This window comes from Cannabis sativa, chromosome 4 (genome assembly GCF_029168945.1).
Source record: "Cannabis sativa cultivar Pink pepper isolate KNU-18-1 chromosome 4, ASM2916894v1, whole genome shotgun sequence".
Lineage (NCBI taxonomy): Eukaryota > Viridiplantae > Streptophyta > Magnoliopsida > Rosales > Cannabaceae > Cannabis > Cannabis sativa.
In genome coordinates, this window is record NC_083604.1 from 81,869,456 (window position 1) to 81,886,036 (window position 16,581).

Genomic DNA, 16,581 nt, shown 5'->3' on the forward strand with positions numbered 1-16,581 from the left:
ACATGCCTTGTTAAAAGTCTTATTATGAAGACACTAATAACTTTAATAAAGTTTATTTAATTAAGTGGTCCCTCTTTTGTTAGTAATATTTCATAAAAATTATTATATTAAATTATATGAGATTTAATATATAATTGCACCAATAATAATATTACGCATTGGAGAATGCTAAGCACCCCATGGTGCCTTAATTAACATGAAAAATGTTAAAAGGCACACATAGTACATAACACCCTTGTGAGCAATTTGATAAAAATTATAAAAAATCACTAATCAATTATAGGATGACATATTTGTCAAAAAAAAAAAAATTATAGGATAACATATCATAGTAGTGCTAGGCACCTTGATGCTCCATAAGAGCATCTCCAATGAAAAAGCAAATACAAAATATAGCTTACTTTGTAAAAAGTCTATTTTAATGGCGTGCCAAATTGTGATACAAATTTATCACATAACAAAAAGTAATTCAAATTTAAATCACAATATAACATGATGCAAAATATGCATCACAATAAATGTTATGCTTTTACACGTATGATTATGTCATTTTTAATATTTTATTATTAAATTTTAGTTAACATGCTCGTTTTGCATTAAATGACTTACATTATTATTATTATTTTTGAAAAATGCTAAAAGGTACCATTGGTGTCTAACACAATCATACTGATATTGGGGTAATTAAATATTAGGTCTCATATAACTTAAGACAATAACTTTTAAAAATATCACTAACCAATTATAAAACCTGGTGTCAAATAATAATACTATTATTTTATTATTAAATTTTATATTTACTTTTGTATTATTATCATTTTATATTTTTTAAAAATTATTACACAAACATTAAATGACATATTAAATTTTGTATCAACATTTACAAATATACATTAAAACACAATAATAAACAAATTTATGCACATCACAAATTTAATTACAATATTAAAGCATGAATTTATTTGTTATGTATATCATAAACAAATGTTGATCTTGATCATCATCAAATGTACACAAATGAAAAATACAAACCTTATTTCAACTTCTTTCTTTCTTATACTTTCTTTGAAAGAAGTGGTAGCTTATGAGAAAGAAAATACTTCTCATTATCATCTAATTCATGACCAATGCCATCTTCAACCACACATCCCTTATCTTTTGCAACAAAAATTCTACTTGATTCCGCTCTCGAAAGAGAGTTGTCTTCCTCTTCATCTTCATCTTCATCTTGCCGAGGCAATTTTGACTCTACCAAAGCATCCATTTTGGCTCGATCGCGGTCTCTCGGGTATGTGCAATAAAGGAATGAGTAAACAATACAACAAATCGCCATTGGAATGCCCATGGCTGCATAGAGTGCCTTAGCTAGCGACGCAGCATTCTTTCTATCTGTTTCAATTTTCGCCTCATCAAATGACCCCGTCGAAATTGGTTTATAGCCAAAAATATTCTGAGCCAAGAGTCCAACTATTGGGGGAGCAAATGAGGATAAAACTCCTTCAAAAGATCTATCCAAAGCATATACACTTGTCCTAGATTTCTCAGCTACTATCTCTGCAAAAATTGGACTGTGATACAGCATTAATACACATTGTATATATAGTTATGTACTTATATATTTGTTTTGATTAAGGTACTAAGAGCATGTTGTTATAAATTATACTTAGGTTGAGCTAGAAAATTTGACAAAACATTTGTATAATGCTAAATTTGTATCACTATAAATAAGAGAAATTTGACAAAACATTTGTATAATGCTAAATTTGTATATGTGCTATTTTTTTATTTACTTTTAGTCACTCTTATAAGAGAAATTTTATTTACACCTAAATTTTTTTAAACACATTCTATTTTATATAAATTTTATATCTTTAATTGTACTAAGTTTTTTTCATTCTTTTTTTCTTCCAATTCATATTCTTAAAAAATATACTTATTTTAAATATTATCACAAAAAAATTAAAATAAAAAATTATATGAACTTTTCTTAAAAAAAAAATAAAAAATATATATACATAAGTTAGAAAAAATTATGAAAATAAAATCAAAATAAGAAATGAAATTAACATAAAATAAATGAGAAAAAAGTTTTAAAAATAAATTAAGAGTAATTTTTAAAAATTATTTGAGTTGATATTTTTTTTTAATAATAAAGTATATTTATCAATAGAACTTCCCTAAAATAATAATAAAATTACTGAAAAGTTATTATTATTTTTTTTATTTTTAATACAAATATTAATTAAACATTAAATTTTATAATTATCAAAAATTAATGCAAAATATATCATAAAATTATTTTCTTGCTCTAAATTAGTTCCAAAGAAGGCATAGAGGTTTTTTCAAAAAAATTAATATGTATATATATATATATACGTACTTGTTAGTAGCTGGACCATTCCAAGAAATCCAACATCCCATGATGAACAACATTAGTCCATGGATGAATGTTGTGGATGGATCATCAGGCAATGCGAGTAGCAAAATCGCTGCTAAAGGAATGGTCGAACTCGAGCTTATCTGAGCAAGAACAATTCTTCCACAATTAGGAAATCGTTTTGCCATAACATCTCCCATTTTACCACCAAAAAGGGCCCCTAAAGAACAAGAAACAATGTAGATAGTCCAAAGCAAAGCCGTTTTCTCATGGGAAAATCCAATGAGTTCTAACCACATTGTGGCGAACGACATAGCTGTCCAAGGAAATGAACCAGGAATGCCTTGAGCCACAATTATTAGAAAAGATGGGATTCTTATTACTGATTTCGTTTGTTTTATGAGTTCTTTCATCTCCGAAACAAATGATTTTTCGGACATAATGTAAGGGTTTTTAGTGTTGGAAAATCTTGGATCATTTGCATACAAGCGTACCAATACACCAACTATGACACTAACGAGTGCAACCACATGAAAAGCCATTCTCCAACCATCTATTCCCATGAATGATTTTGAGGCCATTAAGACTGCGCAAAGGCCGCCGATGATGGAACCGAGGTTTCCTGTTAGGGTTAGCCATCCAAATGCCACACCGCGATTGTTGTCGTCGGTTGAGTCTGCAACAAGAGATTGAATTGCTGGTATTACAATGGCGAGTCCAATCCCATTAAGGCCTCTTGAAATTGCCACCTAATACATAACATTTTATTTTTGTTACTTCTTTTAACCAACTTCTCTTATCCTATATGTTCTATTCATTCAATGTTGTACAAAAATAAATAAATAAATCTACCGATAATGTGGTTTAAATTTGATACATGCTAAAAATTATATCAAATTTAACACAAAATTTAATACAACTCAAATTTTACAGCATAATAAATGTTACTTTTTTATTTACTCTTTTAACACTCATTATTGTAATTACTAAGTTTTAAAATTTTATTTATATATTTAACATGGTTTTTATATATTTCCAATAAAAGTTTAATATTAATGTCGACTTTTCTTTTACATAAGTCTATTAAAATAAAATTTATTTTACTCCTAGTACATTAGAACACAATTATAAAATTTGGTTAAAATATAACATTGATTTATTTTTTTAGCTAAATTTAATACAAAATTTACATTATCCATTGGAGATGGTTTATTCATTAGCAAAATCCATTCAAACATGATGATAGGTAAATTTGAACCTAAGATACTTAATTGAAACAATGTAGTCAAACTTGCTTACTATACATACCGATAACAAAAAGTCAAAGGAGAGAATAGATAGAGGTACCTGTAAAAAAGTGGAGGAAATTCCGACGAGGAAAGTTGCGGCGGCCCAAAGAAAAGCGCCGAGAGCAATGACATGAGTCCTATTGTAACGAATAGATAAATAAGCAGCGAAAGGATAGCACAAAGATTGGACGATGGATCGGAAAAGAGTCAAGGAGCCTAATCCAGTTGGGTCGGTGTGGAGAGCCTCCCCAACTTCTTTATAGACTCCGGGCAAGAGAGCCTCGTCGGCCTTTTCCATGATTCCGGCCAAATTCACCAACACTAAAGTCAAAGTCTCTGACTTCATTTTTGTTTCTATTTTTCTATAATGGGGACGAAGTCAATTGTAACCGCTCTCCTACTCATAGAACATAAGAAGAGAAATGAGATATTAATTTAGTTATATAAGAGCATAAACAACTTCTACATTATTTAAAAATATAATATTTTATTTTCTTTCTCGTCTATATTAATTTTAGCACATTTACTTCTAAAACTACTCCAATATTAACATTATATTGGTATTATGATCTCACACTCCATTATTTAATGTATCATTTATTTTAATAATAAATATTGGAATATTTTAGCAAACAATAAAAATATTAGAAACATATATTAATGAGATTACATTTATCCATAAAAAATTACTTAGAAAATATGTCACTAAAAGTTGGTGCCAAAACTTAATGATACATGCTAGTAGATGCTCTAATGCTTGAAATTAAAAGATATTGACATAAGAGCATCATTGCTAATACCAAAAAAAGAGAGCCACTAAGGCTAGCTTAGTAGTGAGTGAGGGATGGGAAAAAGGGAGAGGTCATGGGTTCGAACTGAGGACTTTTAAGCTATTAAACTATAATTGTAAAATACCATTACGCTAGACTCAAAAAAAAAAAAAAAAAAAAAGAGAGAGAGAGGCAAAATAGAAAAAACAACCAATCAAATTATTAAGATAAACTTTTAATCCTAAATCACTCTAAAATAAGTCCAAATATCTATTTTGTCACCCTTTAGTTTTTTAAGAAAATTTACATTTAACACTTTTAATTACACCTAGTTTACAATTTTGACGTAAGCTTTTTTATTACCACGTATTTTGATCACATTTGACAAAGTTTTCCAAGTTTTATAACGTTTTTATTTTATTTATTTTCCTCTTTTTCTTTTAGCCCCTCGTTTCCTCTTTCTTCATCTTTTTTTCTTTTCATCTTTCTCTCTTCTTTTTTACTTTTAAAATAATTTCTGGCCACATTATTTTTCGGTTATATTTAAAAAAAAAATATCATTATACTAAAGCATATATTTTTTTTTTCACTATTTCCATATTAAAGAAACCATTAAATTACTTATGATACCAATTATATACTAATTAATTACTGTTCTATAATTAATTTCTACAATAAGCTTAAAGTAACTAAAAATGTAACTTTAAAATAACTAATTAGCAGTTTAATTTCAAAAAAAAAAAATAATAACTAATTAGCAATTTAGATGTTTATAAATTTTACTAATAAGTTATGTGAATTTTTTTTTTACTTTATTATAACTTATGAGTTTCTTAAATAAATTTGAAGGAAACATAAATATTATTACAAAAAAAATTTATGTAATATAATTAAAAAAATAAATACATAGCTTTCAAAATAACAAAAAGATATACAAAATAATTAGTATAAAGAAATGGTAGTTTGTTATATTATATAACAACTCATTAATTTTGAAAATATATTTTAAGATTACTCAAATAAATTTTAAATAATAATATATTTTAATATACCTTAAAAACAAGTAAATGATTATTAAGATGTATATTTTGGAAGTAGCCAAAAATATATTTTAAATTATTTGATATAAAAATAAAAATTTGAGTAAAGGTAACTATGATTTCTTATCAACATCATATATAATTAAAAAGTTATTTTTTGAAAACAGAGAACTATTTTTAAAAAAAAAATGTTTAAAAAAAATGAAAAATTTGAGATTAATTTTATTTCAAGTATATTAGTATGGAATAAAAGTATTTTTAATAATGTGATAAGACATTATTATAATTAATATTTATTAAAGTATTTTTGTAATTATTTTATATTTTAAGTATATTATTAAAGAAATTCCTACTTTTTTCATTGAAAATGTTGTTGCCAGGAATATGGGGTTCGAGTAATTAGAACACGTGTAAAGCAACAATTGGTGAGATTTGTAGGTGAAAGATTTGTCAATATTTGGCAAATGATTGAATCTTATTCAATTGATTTTTATTTGTCTTATTTAAAATATATTTAGTAATACATTTAACAAAGTAAAATTCTCAACTCAAAATATAAAATCATAACTAAACACTATTTATGAAGTAAAATTCTCAACTCAAATATAAAATCATAACTAAACACTATTTATGAAGTAAAATTCTCAACTCAAAATATAAAATATAAACAAAATTATACTATTAAAATAATAAAAAATTATAATTAAACACTTAAACTAAAAATAGTAGATATGTAATGCAAATAGCAAAGAACAAAGAAATCAAAATAGGTTTCACTAAAGCAATTATAAACATTGTCAAACAATAAAGAAAATCTATTCAAAAATAAATGAAAAGCACAATAAAGAATTTACCCATGTAAAAATGACAAGAAATTGATAGAGCTCAACAGATGGATTTTCTCTGCAAACAAACAAAAAGTAAAGACAATTTATTATAATTTAGTAAAAATTAATAAAAGAAATGCAAAAAAAAAAAAAAAAAAAAAAAAAAAAAACCAGATTCATATAATCTTACAGATGAGTTGGTGAGACTGAGAGAAAGAACAAAAAATAAAAATTCAATCTTTTTGACCCAAAAAATGGCCAAAAGAACTAATTACATGTCTCAGATCAAAATCAAGTGAAATTGATGAAAAATCAGCTATACCCAATTCGAAATCAGAAGAAAAATTCAATCTTTTTTCAACCCTAATCCCCAATTTCAGACAAGGAATAAAAACCCTAAGCAGCAGGTTAGTTTCCCCTATTCAGAGATATTTTCTTGGGAACCAAACAGAAGAAGACAGTACCCTAATTAAGAAAATGTAAAGATGAAAACTTTGAAGAGAGAAGGGAAAGGAAGAGCCATTAAATGAAACTATAATGAAAGAAAGAAGAAGAAGGAAAAGTAGGTTGGAAATATAATAATAAAAATAATAATAATAATAATAATTGGTATAATTTAGTATAATGGATAATTTCTCTACTACTACTAAATTACTAATAATAATAATACATAAATAGTTGTAATAAGTTGTTAATAATAATAATTAATCCATTTGCAAAAATAAAGAAGAAACAAGAGTGAGGAAAATAAGGTTGGAAATCTAATAATATAATAAGAGTAATAATAATAAATATAAGGAAATTCTACAATGCACCCCTTTAAAATGGATACATTGAATTTTTTCTCATGATCATGTACGTTATAGTTATTTAAGACATCTTGCAAAATTTTCAAATATTTGGAAAAGTTTAACACGCCGAAAACTACGTTCAAACAGTGTGTTGCATACGTGACTATTTTATTTTATACGCGTGTAAAATAGACTGTTTAAACATTATTTTCTATATTGAAAATTATTCAGATTTTCTCAAAATTTTGTAGGTTATCTTAAATAACTATAACGTACATGAATATGAAAAAAAAATTAAACTAAAAAATTCTTCTGGATGCCAAAACAAGTCAAGAATGTATCAGTACATCTAATAATATAATAATAGTAGTAATAATAAATATATACATAATTGTAATAAGTCAATAATAATAATTAATCTATTTAAAAAATAAATAATGGAGTAAGAAAGAAGAGAAGGAAACATGGTTGGAAATATAATAATAAAAAAATGTAAAATTAAAAATAATATAATAATAATTAATTCATTTAAAAAAAAATTAATAGTTAATTTACCTTAATCTTCTTTATAATAATAATAATAATAATAATACGGGTTAATTACAGCAAAACAACATGTTTACTAATAAACAATGGGAATCTACCATTCTTTTATATTTGTTTATTTAATTTATTAAATTTAGAAAATAAATAACTTAATTAAATAAAGGAGAACTTCCCCAACAATTTTTTAATGAGTGTCATTAAGGGTAATGAATTTTATTTACTTTTTAATATTAAATTTATAATAACAATTTGGAAAATTCTACAATGCACCCCCTTAAAATAATAAAATTGATACATTGATGCACCCTTATCTGTTTTAGCACTCGAAATAATTTTTTAGTCAATTTTTTTTTTTCATGGTCATGTACGTTATAGTTATTTAGGACATCCTATAAAATTTTAAGAAATTTGGAAAAGTTTAACACGCCAAAAAATACGTTCAAACAATGTGTTGCACGTGTGACTATTTTATTTTATACGCGTGTAAAATAGACTGTTTGAACATTATTTTCTATATTGTAAATTATTCTGAATTTTTCAAAATTTTGTAGGTTATCTTATACAGCTATAACGTACATGAATATGAAAAAAAAATTAGACTAAAAAATTCTTCTGGATATCGAAACAAGTCAAGGGTGCATCAGTACATCCCTTTTAAAGGGATGCATTGTAGAATCACCCTAACAATTTTATCCTTTAAAATATATCTTACAAAATAACTACCATATACTACAGTTTAACTGAAAAGGGGTAATTTAGTCAATTTAAGTATTCTAATTACGTTTCTTGATAAAGTAAATAAGATAAATCACTATCATTCCATTTCCAATCAATTTTAGTAAACAACATATTACAAAATTGATTCTGATTAATTTTCATTTATTCTGTTACATTTCTCTATTATTTTATTCCGATTCTGAATACTGTGTAGTAAACGTGTCATTAATACTTTTATTTTGCTTGCACTTAACTTCCAAAACTTCAATTTTGGTGGCACTCAATACTCGTGTTCTATTAACAGTTTAACACTTCCATTTAATTTTGGTTGTTAACTGCCATGCTGGACTGTCCATGTGTATATCTACGTGAACGTAGTGTACACATGTCACAATTTTATTGGTCAACGTAAAAAATATTTAAAAATTAAAATAAAATTAAAAAATAGTAAATAAAAAAAACTTTTTTTTTCTTTTTAGTTTTTTTTTTCATTTAAAAAAATTAAAATAAAAAATCATTAATTTTTTTTTTCTTTTTCGGGATAATTGCGATTTTTTTTTTAAAAAATCTTAGGGTTGATGCAAATTAGTTCCCAATTTCAAAATTAGCCGTAATAATCCCTAAGGTCACCATTTTTGCTAGTCTATTAATCCCTCTTTCTAACTAATCGATTAAACCAAAATAAAATATCACGTGTCAATTTTTTATCGGCCCAAATAATAATTTCAATTAAAATTTTTAAAATAAAGTAAAAAACAAATAAATAAATTATTTTAAAATTAATTAATTAATTTATTTTTATTTTTTCTTTCTCTTTTCTCTTTTTTATTTTTTCACACAGCCACCCTTACTTTTCTCTCTCCCTTTCGTCTTCTTCATACTGTGCCAAAACCTCCATAGTTGCCATAGTCCGAAGCTCCAACCGTCGTCCCCTAAAACCTTCATAGCTGACCCTTTCTCTCTCTCCTTCGTCTTCTTCTTCATGAAGTTAGCCAGCCTCTTTTCTTGTTCATCTTCCTCATTTTCCTTCAACCCAACACAACCATCATCACCACCCTGAGAACTCCACTTCTCTCAAATCCGTTCGAGCTAGACTACCTCAAGATCACAACGTCGTCCCCATACTTCCCTTTCACACGCCGTCCTTCTCGTTGCACAAATCTAAAATATTTTGAGCAAAATAGGTGTTTAGAGAGAGGTTTAAAAATGTCAAGCCTCACCCCCATTTTATTTCTTCTCCTACAATTTTCCCACAACAAGAACAAAAAAAAAAAATTCTCACCCACACCATGCTCAAATTTAAGATTGGGACCAAGCCGATGTCGCTCCAGAGCCTATCACTGGGAGGTTGAAATTTAGAGGACAGTGAACTAATTCTGGGTTGGTTTATGTCATCGATGACCGGAGCCTAACCACCTTGCGAAATCAAAAGCACCCATTGTCAGATTTGGGATTGCTTTCAGTCATCGACGACTGTAGCCATGGTTTTGATGCGATCAACATTATGGTGAGTTTATGAGAGATTTGTGGGTTATGAGTTAGATCTGAATAATAATTTTTTAATTAATTATATTTATTGATGCTGGAAAATTGATAAATTCTTTGAAGAAGAAGAAGAAGAAGAGGAGGATCGAGGTGGGTCCTCATCTTAACTTTTGGAATTAAACTCTTTTCTCTGCAATTTTCTTTTTCAAAAGACCATGATGGGTTTCGTTGTTAGTTCAACAAAATCTTCATTAGAGTCATCAGTATTATCTTCAACGATTTAACACTCGCTATTGCAGGTTTAAAAGTTTTACAAATGAGCTTCTTAGAGCATCTCCAATGGTAGCAGTCTTTAAAGATGCTCTATATCTCCACATCATCCAAAATATAATATTTTATTTTATTTTTCTTTCACATTATTTTTGGCACCTTTACTTTTAAAAATACTCCAATGGTATAATACCTTTTAAAAATGCTATAATTATGATATCACATATTATTATATATATATAAGTTTTTTTCTTTATTAAACTATTATATATATATTGCACTTTTAATTTTTTATTGTATAAAAAAGACATAGCATCAATGTCATTGTGTGGCATCAATGTAAATTTCAAGAATAGCATTATTTTATCTCCAATGGTATAGCATCTCTATATTTTGCCACATAAGCTTTCCACCTCATCAAGCATTCTCCAAAATATTATCATTGGAGATGCTCTTATGTCGCAACTATTTACACACAATTTGGAAGAAGACAAAAAAAAAGCAAAAAGAAAAATCATTGTGTAGAGCTTTGATGAAAGTTGGAGATGGTAGGATGCTAAACGTGAGATGCTAAAATTAAACAAAAACAAAAAATAAAAAACAGTGTATAATATATATTGTGTAATTTATTACTCTAAAATTAATATGTAGAGTGGATGGAATGCTCAAAAATCTTCAATCTTCAAATTACACATTTCTTATGTGAAATTTATTCGACAAATAAATATGTAACAGAATAAATTTAAATCACTATCTCAATTGTTATATTTAGAGTGATTAAATAAAAAGAAACATGAAATTTGGTAACATTAAAAAGATCAAACTAAACATCTATTAGTTATAAGTATATAAAACTCAAATTATCAATAATTAAAATTAGTAGAAGCATTAGTTGTACAAGAAGTCCATGCAGAAGCAGTATACAAACAAGTATCTTTCCAACCAAGTCTAAGTGTCCCGTCATGCCCTTGAATTAAAGTATATCCATTACTATTACTATTACCATTACCGTTACTAAACATATTTAATATCAATTGAGCTTGAGCCATACAATTCCCACTCATTGCCACCTGTCCCAAACCAACACTGCTACCACCACCACTGCCACTGCCACTACTCCTTCTAACTAACTCACTCCTCCAATCCCTTAGCTTCTCCTCCCCACTCCGACTGGGCCCACCGATAGCCAACATGTTATTAATCTCCCTATGAAACAAACAATGCTCTACCACATGTCGGGTCGGGTCATCAGGGCCCAAATAAGCTCCGATTGAATCAAACATGGTTGAATAGTATTGGAGCGACCCGACAAATCGATCCAAAAATGACCCTGATTGGGCAATATCCTGCTCCACCAAAGTGAAGATCCTCGGCCTAAGTTCCTCAACAAGCCCGATCGTTCTCCAATCGGGTCCAGTGGAGTCATAAAGACAATGTCGGAGCCAATGCACGGCTAGGGTCTCACCTCTCCTGACCCGAAACGTCGAAACCCCAACATTTAACAACCCAGTTTTAGGGTTTCTCACAACCGGGTTAAACTCAAACGAGTTAATACCAAGCCGTTTGGCGAAACTCGAGAGGTGTTGACCCGTTTGAGATAGGAGTTCAGGCGAAGACCCAACTCCAGTAATCCGCACGTGCGAAGGTGGACCCTCAACACGTGTGGCCAAGATATGAAACAGAGCAGGCCACTGAAGACCCTGCATGATATCGAGATCGATGACGTGGACGCGATCTCGACGATGGAACGATTCAAGTATAGCTTGATTAGAAGTGAAATGAGCAAACTTAACAAAAGGGGAAACATTATTAAACCCTTGAAAAGCTTCATGTAAAGATTTATAATTTATCAATGGCATAGGAAAAGGAGAAGAGAGAACATTCCCCAACCAAGAATTGACAACTCTACTAGCCATAGCTTTAGCGAAATAAGCCACCACGCGCTCAGCAGACGACGGCGCGTAAGGAGAACTTATATGGGTAAGTTCCAAAATCATCCGGTGAGCCTCGCCGAGATTGTCAACGGAGATTGCAACGGCGCATTCTAAGAGAAGTGTCATCATTTGGGTCAAGCTCTGTTCTTGATTATTATAATCATTATTGGATGATGATTCTGTTCTTGGGATTTTTCTTGGTCGGAAGTTATCACCGGAAACTGAGTAGTTCGCCGGAAAATTTGATGGGTTGATAATCTGAGGTGGGTCGTTATTGTCGATGATTTGTTTGGTGATTTGGTCAACCCAATCTGAGAGTTGGTTGTTTATGGGGTTATTATGATTATGATAATTAGAAGGGTTTAAGTAATATTCATGGTGTTGGTGTTGGATTATATCGAAAACCCCACAAACACTATCACCATGAACCATTTCGAAAGTTCCAGCTTTCATTACAGAATGAAAGAATGATTATGTATATATGATTTTGTGTTAATTAAGAGTTTAATTAGAGAGAGAAAGAGAGATTAAGAGTTTAATTGGAGAGAGAGAGAGAGGACGGGAGGGTGTTAATGAGAAGAGAGAATCGTATTTAAAGAGGGTTTAAGCATTGACTCAGATGATTTTATTTTGAGTATATTGCAAGTAATAATAAGTGTATAAGCCTTTATTTAACGGCCAAAAAAGCTCACAGCATAATTTGGTATATGAGGAAAAAATCTTAATTAGCCTTTATTTAATAAGGAATGGTAATTACAACTTCTTAGTTAACTTCTGTACTTGAAATTATATGTCGGAATATCTTTTTTAAATTTTTTTATAGCGATATTCGTGATAGTCACATTATCATTCTTATAAATTTTTGAAAAATTCAAATAGTTTGTAATACCGAGAACAGAGTTCCTAATATTCCAGTTTACCACGCACGTTCAAAATACTTCAAACGTATTTTCGGCACTGTAAACTATTCGAAAAATTTTTAAAATTTACAGAGATAATGTTGTAAGTACAACGAACATCGCTATGAAAAAAAAAATTAAAACTAATCCGATATGTATTTTTGGATATGGAAGTTAACTAAAAGATTATAATAGGAGATTGACAGTAACACTCCTCTTATTTAATATAAATCTCACTTATCGAAAGTAATTTATGTGTTATATTTGCTATGTGTAAATTATATGTCCACTTATTACTTTTGTTGTTATTAATAGGCAAAGACTTCATTATAAGATAGCGTATCGTGAGTGATGAACGATATATTACAATAGTTTGAAGTTTGTTCCAACCGTTTTGTTACTAACTTTAGTAATAAAATTTAACTTTTTCGTTCGAAAAAAGATACCACAAACAATATATTAGCACATTTTTTATATGAGAAATGTTAAAAAGCAGCAGTGATATTTAACACTTTACGTGTTAATATTATTAGAGGTGCAATTAAGTATTAAATTTTATATAATTTAATATAATAATTTTTAAAAAGTATCGCTAACTAATTACAAGATATTACTTCTATAACGTGTTAGGTATCACGTGCCCGTTAGCAATGCTCTATATATAATTAAGAGAGATAGAGAGAAAGAGAGGAGTTTAGGCAATTGTTCATGAAAAAGGAAAGAATTAGGGATCGCCGGCAGAAGCAAGACATATAGAAAAAGATAAGTAATGTAAAGCCAAATTAAGCAACGTCAATTTGGTAGTGATTTTCTTCATTATATTTAATCCTATAATAATAATAATAATAATAATAATTACTTAGAGATTATTATATATTTTGATTTTTCAAATGCCATACAAAGTCACGATTTTGATAGACACAATTATAAATTTTAAAACATCAAGAAGATGAGTTTTTGTCTCAAAATAGAAACAGTACTTTGGGACGTGGAAAGAACAACTAATCCACTATATAATGTCATATATATGTATATAATATAATGGGGTAATTTTACATTAAATCTTCTAAATTTTCAGAAATTTTTTGGTTAATTTTTTTAATTGCGTACGTTATAGTTATTTAAGATCACTTGTAATTCAAAAGATTTCAAATAATTAACATTGCTGAAAAATAAAATTTACATATTTTGTTGCATACGCAACTGTTTTTCTTTATACGTGTGTTAAATAATTGTTTAAATCTAATTTTTGACACTGTAAACTATTTGAAATTTTCTGAAAATTTATAAATGGTCTTAAATAGCTACAACTTATATGATCATGAAAAAAAATAAGACTAATAAGATTTTTTTAGATACCAAAACAAATAAGAAGTATACCAAACCGACCCTTTAGGGATAGTGATGGAAATTTGACCCACGGGGAATGGTACTCACGAGTAGCAACCCCCGAATGGGACGGAGATTATTCGCCTTAATAAGTAATAGAGCAGGGTGGGATGCAATTTTATATACCCGAAGCGGGTTTGAGGCAAGGTCAGAGGTGAAACTATTTACCCCATATTTGATCTAGATATATAGTTTTAAATTTTCCATATAATTTTTTAATTATTAGGCATTAAAATTATTGACTATAATTACAAAATTGACCATTAATCTCCCTTAAATTACTTTGTAATAAATACTTTTAATAGTTAGAATGTTTGTTTATTTTAATCTCAATATCTTAGTTTTTATTTTCATTTTGAATTACATTATATTATTTTCTTATTATTATTATTATTATTGCTTTAATCTTAATGAGTATCCAATAGATCTTCATACTTAATAGGGATTCTCCTACTCTGAACCCATCAAAAATTAAGTGAGACGGGAGCAGGAATAGAGGGCATAAATGGAAAATGGGGACAAAGTTAGATACATTTCTCAATTAGAACATTGCTATTAGGTAACAGTAGTGCCTAGCACTTTCTCGATATATCACGTTTGGGATTGGTTAGCGATACTCCCTAAAATCTATTATATTAAATTATGTGGGACTCGATAGTTAATTAGACCAATAGCGATACTGACACTTAAGAGGGTACTAAGCACCACTGGTGCCCTTTAACATTTCTCTTTTTAATTATTACCCACCCAATTTCTATCCCTATTTAGAGATTTACTGCAGAAATTTCCAAATGTATATTAAGGTTTGAATTTATGAATAGTTAAATGATTAATTCAGCTTTCATTAAACAATACGTCACACTTTACATGTTATGTAATTTAAATATAACTACATTAATCAAGTTGGGCAGCAGCAAAGATTTTCTCTCTGGCTTCAAGTCTTAATTTTTAGGGGCATTAATGGCATTTTACATATATTATATATATAGATTTATAAGCAAGGCAGGAGAACCAAAACCGTCCTTGATTGATTGGGTCAAGGCATTAAATTTGGTTTCATATATATAATAGGAAATTGGATTAGTTGGTCAACTTGTCTTTGCTGCCTTTCCTATCTAAAACTACAATCTTTATAACAAATATGTGATTGACATATATAATAGTTTCTCTATAAATATTGAATCAAGAAATGGTAATTGTGATGTCCTTTGATTAATTTACATTGATAAATTTTTGGTTTAGGCTTTTAAACCCACCCACCCAACTTTCATTTCATTTGTATTTAACCTTTAAATTTTAAGGATAAAACTTTTCAAATTACTGAACAATTATCAAATATAAAGTAATCCATTTACCATAATTAAATACTTAATTGTGAAATAAATATAACTTTAAATTTACTAATTGTTCAATAATTTAAAAAATTTTACCATTAAAATTTAAATTTACAAAATTAACTATAAGTCAAATAATAATTAAGAAAATTTGTGTAATAATATGTGCCTAAAGAAAATGCACCCAAAAAACATTTACATAAAAATCATAGTTTTGTTTAACAATACTTCCTAAAAGTTATTACATTAAGTTATATAAGACCTAATACTTAATTATACCAAATATAAAGTAATCCATTTACCATAATTAAATACTTAATTGTGATAAATAAATATAACTTTAAATTTACTAATTGTTCAATAATTTAAAAAATTTTACCATTAAAATTTAAATTTACAAAATTAACTATAAGTCAAATAATAATTAAGAAAATTTGTGTAATAATATGTGCCTAAAGAAAATGCACCCAAAAAACATTTACATAAAAATCATAGTTTTGTTTAACGATACTCTCTGAAAGTTATTACATTAAGTTATATGAGACCTAATACTTAATTACACCAATAGCGATATTGAAATATAGGAGAGTGATAAGCACCACAGGTTCTTTTTTAGTATTTCTCATAGTTATACAACGAACATTGCTATTAGACACCAGTAGTACCTAGTACCTTCTGGACATGTCACTTTACGATTAGCTAAGAATACTTCTTAAAAATTATTATATTAAACTATATGAAACTTGATTAGACAAACAACAATATTAATAGGTAAGAGTGCTATACACAACACTATTATCTTTTTAACATTACCAAATGCTGACAAAGAGTTTGACCTTAGTTTAAGAGTAAAATTTTGACAAGTGGCAGTCATATGTGATATCTAATACCTATATACAAAATGTAATGTTTT

At 28.1% G+C, this 16,581-nt stretch overlaps 2 protein-coding genes across 8 annotated transcripts; both read right to left on the reverse strand.

Moving 5' to 3' along the window:
• Positions 1-893: 893 nt before the first annotated feature.
• Positions 894-6,887, reverse strand: LOC115712874 (uncharacterized). Of its 7 annotated transcripts, none has more exons than XM_030641286.2 (5): positions 6,626-6,887; positions 6,331-6,379; positions 3,725-4,063; positions 2,381-3,126; positions 894-1,568 (listed from the first exon to the last, which is right to left on the reverse strand). In XM_030641286.2, the coding sequence occupies exons 3-5, from the start codon at positions 4,010-4,012 to the stop codon at positions 1,055-1,057; spliced, it is 1,548 nt and encodes a 515-aa protein (XP_030497146.2). In that variant the 5' UTR covers positions 4,013-4,063; positions 6,331-6,379; positions 6,626-6,887; the 3' UTR covers positions 894-1,054. The 7 variants fall into 7 exon arrangements, with proteins under 7 accessions (XP_030497146.2, XP_030497143.2, XP_060970719.1 ...); XM_030641283.2 differs by having other exon boundaries at positions 6,494-6,867; XM_061114736.1 differs by having other exon boundaries at positions 894-1,554; positions 3,725-4,066; positions 6,494-6,865.
• A 4,074-nt stretch (positions 6,888-10,961) lies between these two features.
• LOC115712875 (protein SCARECROW-like) lies at positions 10,962-12,499 on the reverse strand. Its single transcript, XM_030641289.2, has one exon. It carries the CDS (start codon positions 12,497-12,499, stop codon positions 10,976-10,978), a length of 1,524 nt encoding a protein of 507 aa, XP_030497149.2. The 3' UTR covers positions 10,962-10,975.
• Between the last annotated feature and the right edge of the window lie 4,082 nt (positions 12,500-16,581).

Coding starts and splice junctions, on each gene's coding strand:
- LOC115712874 (XM_030641286.2), bottom strand. CDS start 4,012: ATGAAGTCAGAGACTTTGACTTTAGTGTTGGTGAATTTGGCCGGAATC. Junction 3,127..3,724: donor TTTCCTCCACTTTTTTACAG/GTACCTCTATCT, acceptor GTTATGTATTAG/GTGGCAATTTCAAGAGGCCT. Junction 1,569..2,380: donor AATGGTCCAGCTACTAACAA/GTACGTATATAT, acceptor GCTGTATCACAG/TCCAATTTTTGCAGAGATAG.
- LOC115712875 (XM_030641289.2), bottom strand. CDS start 12,499: ATGAAAGCTGGAACTTTCGAAATGGTTCATGGTGATAGTGTTTGTGGG.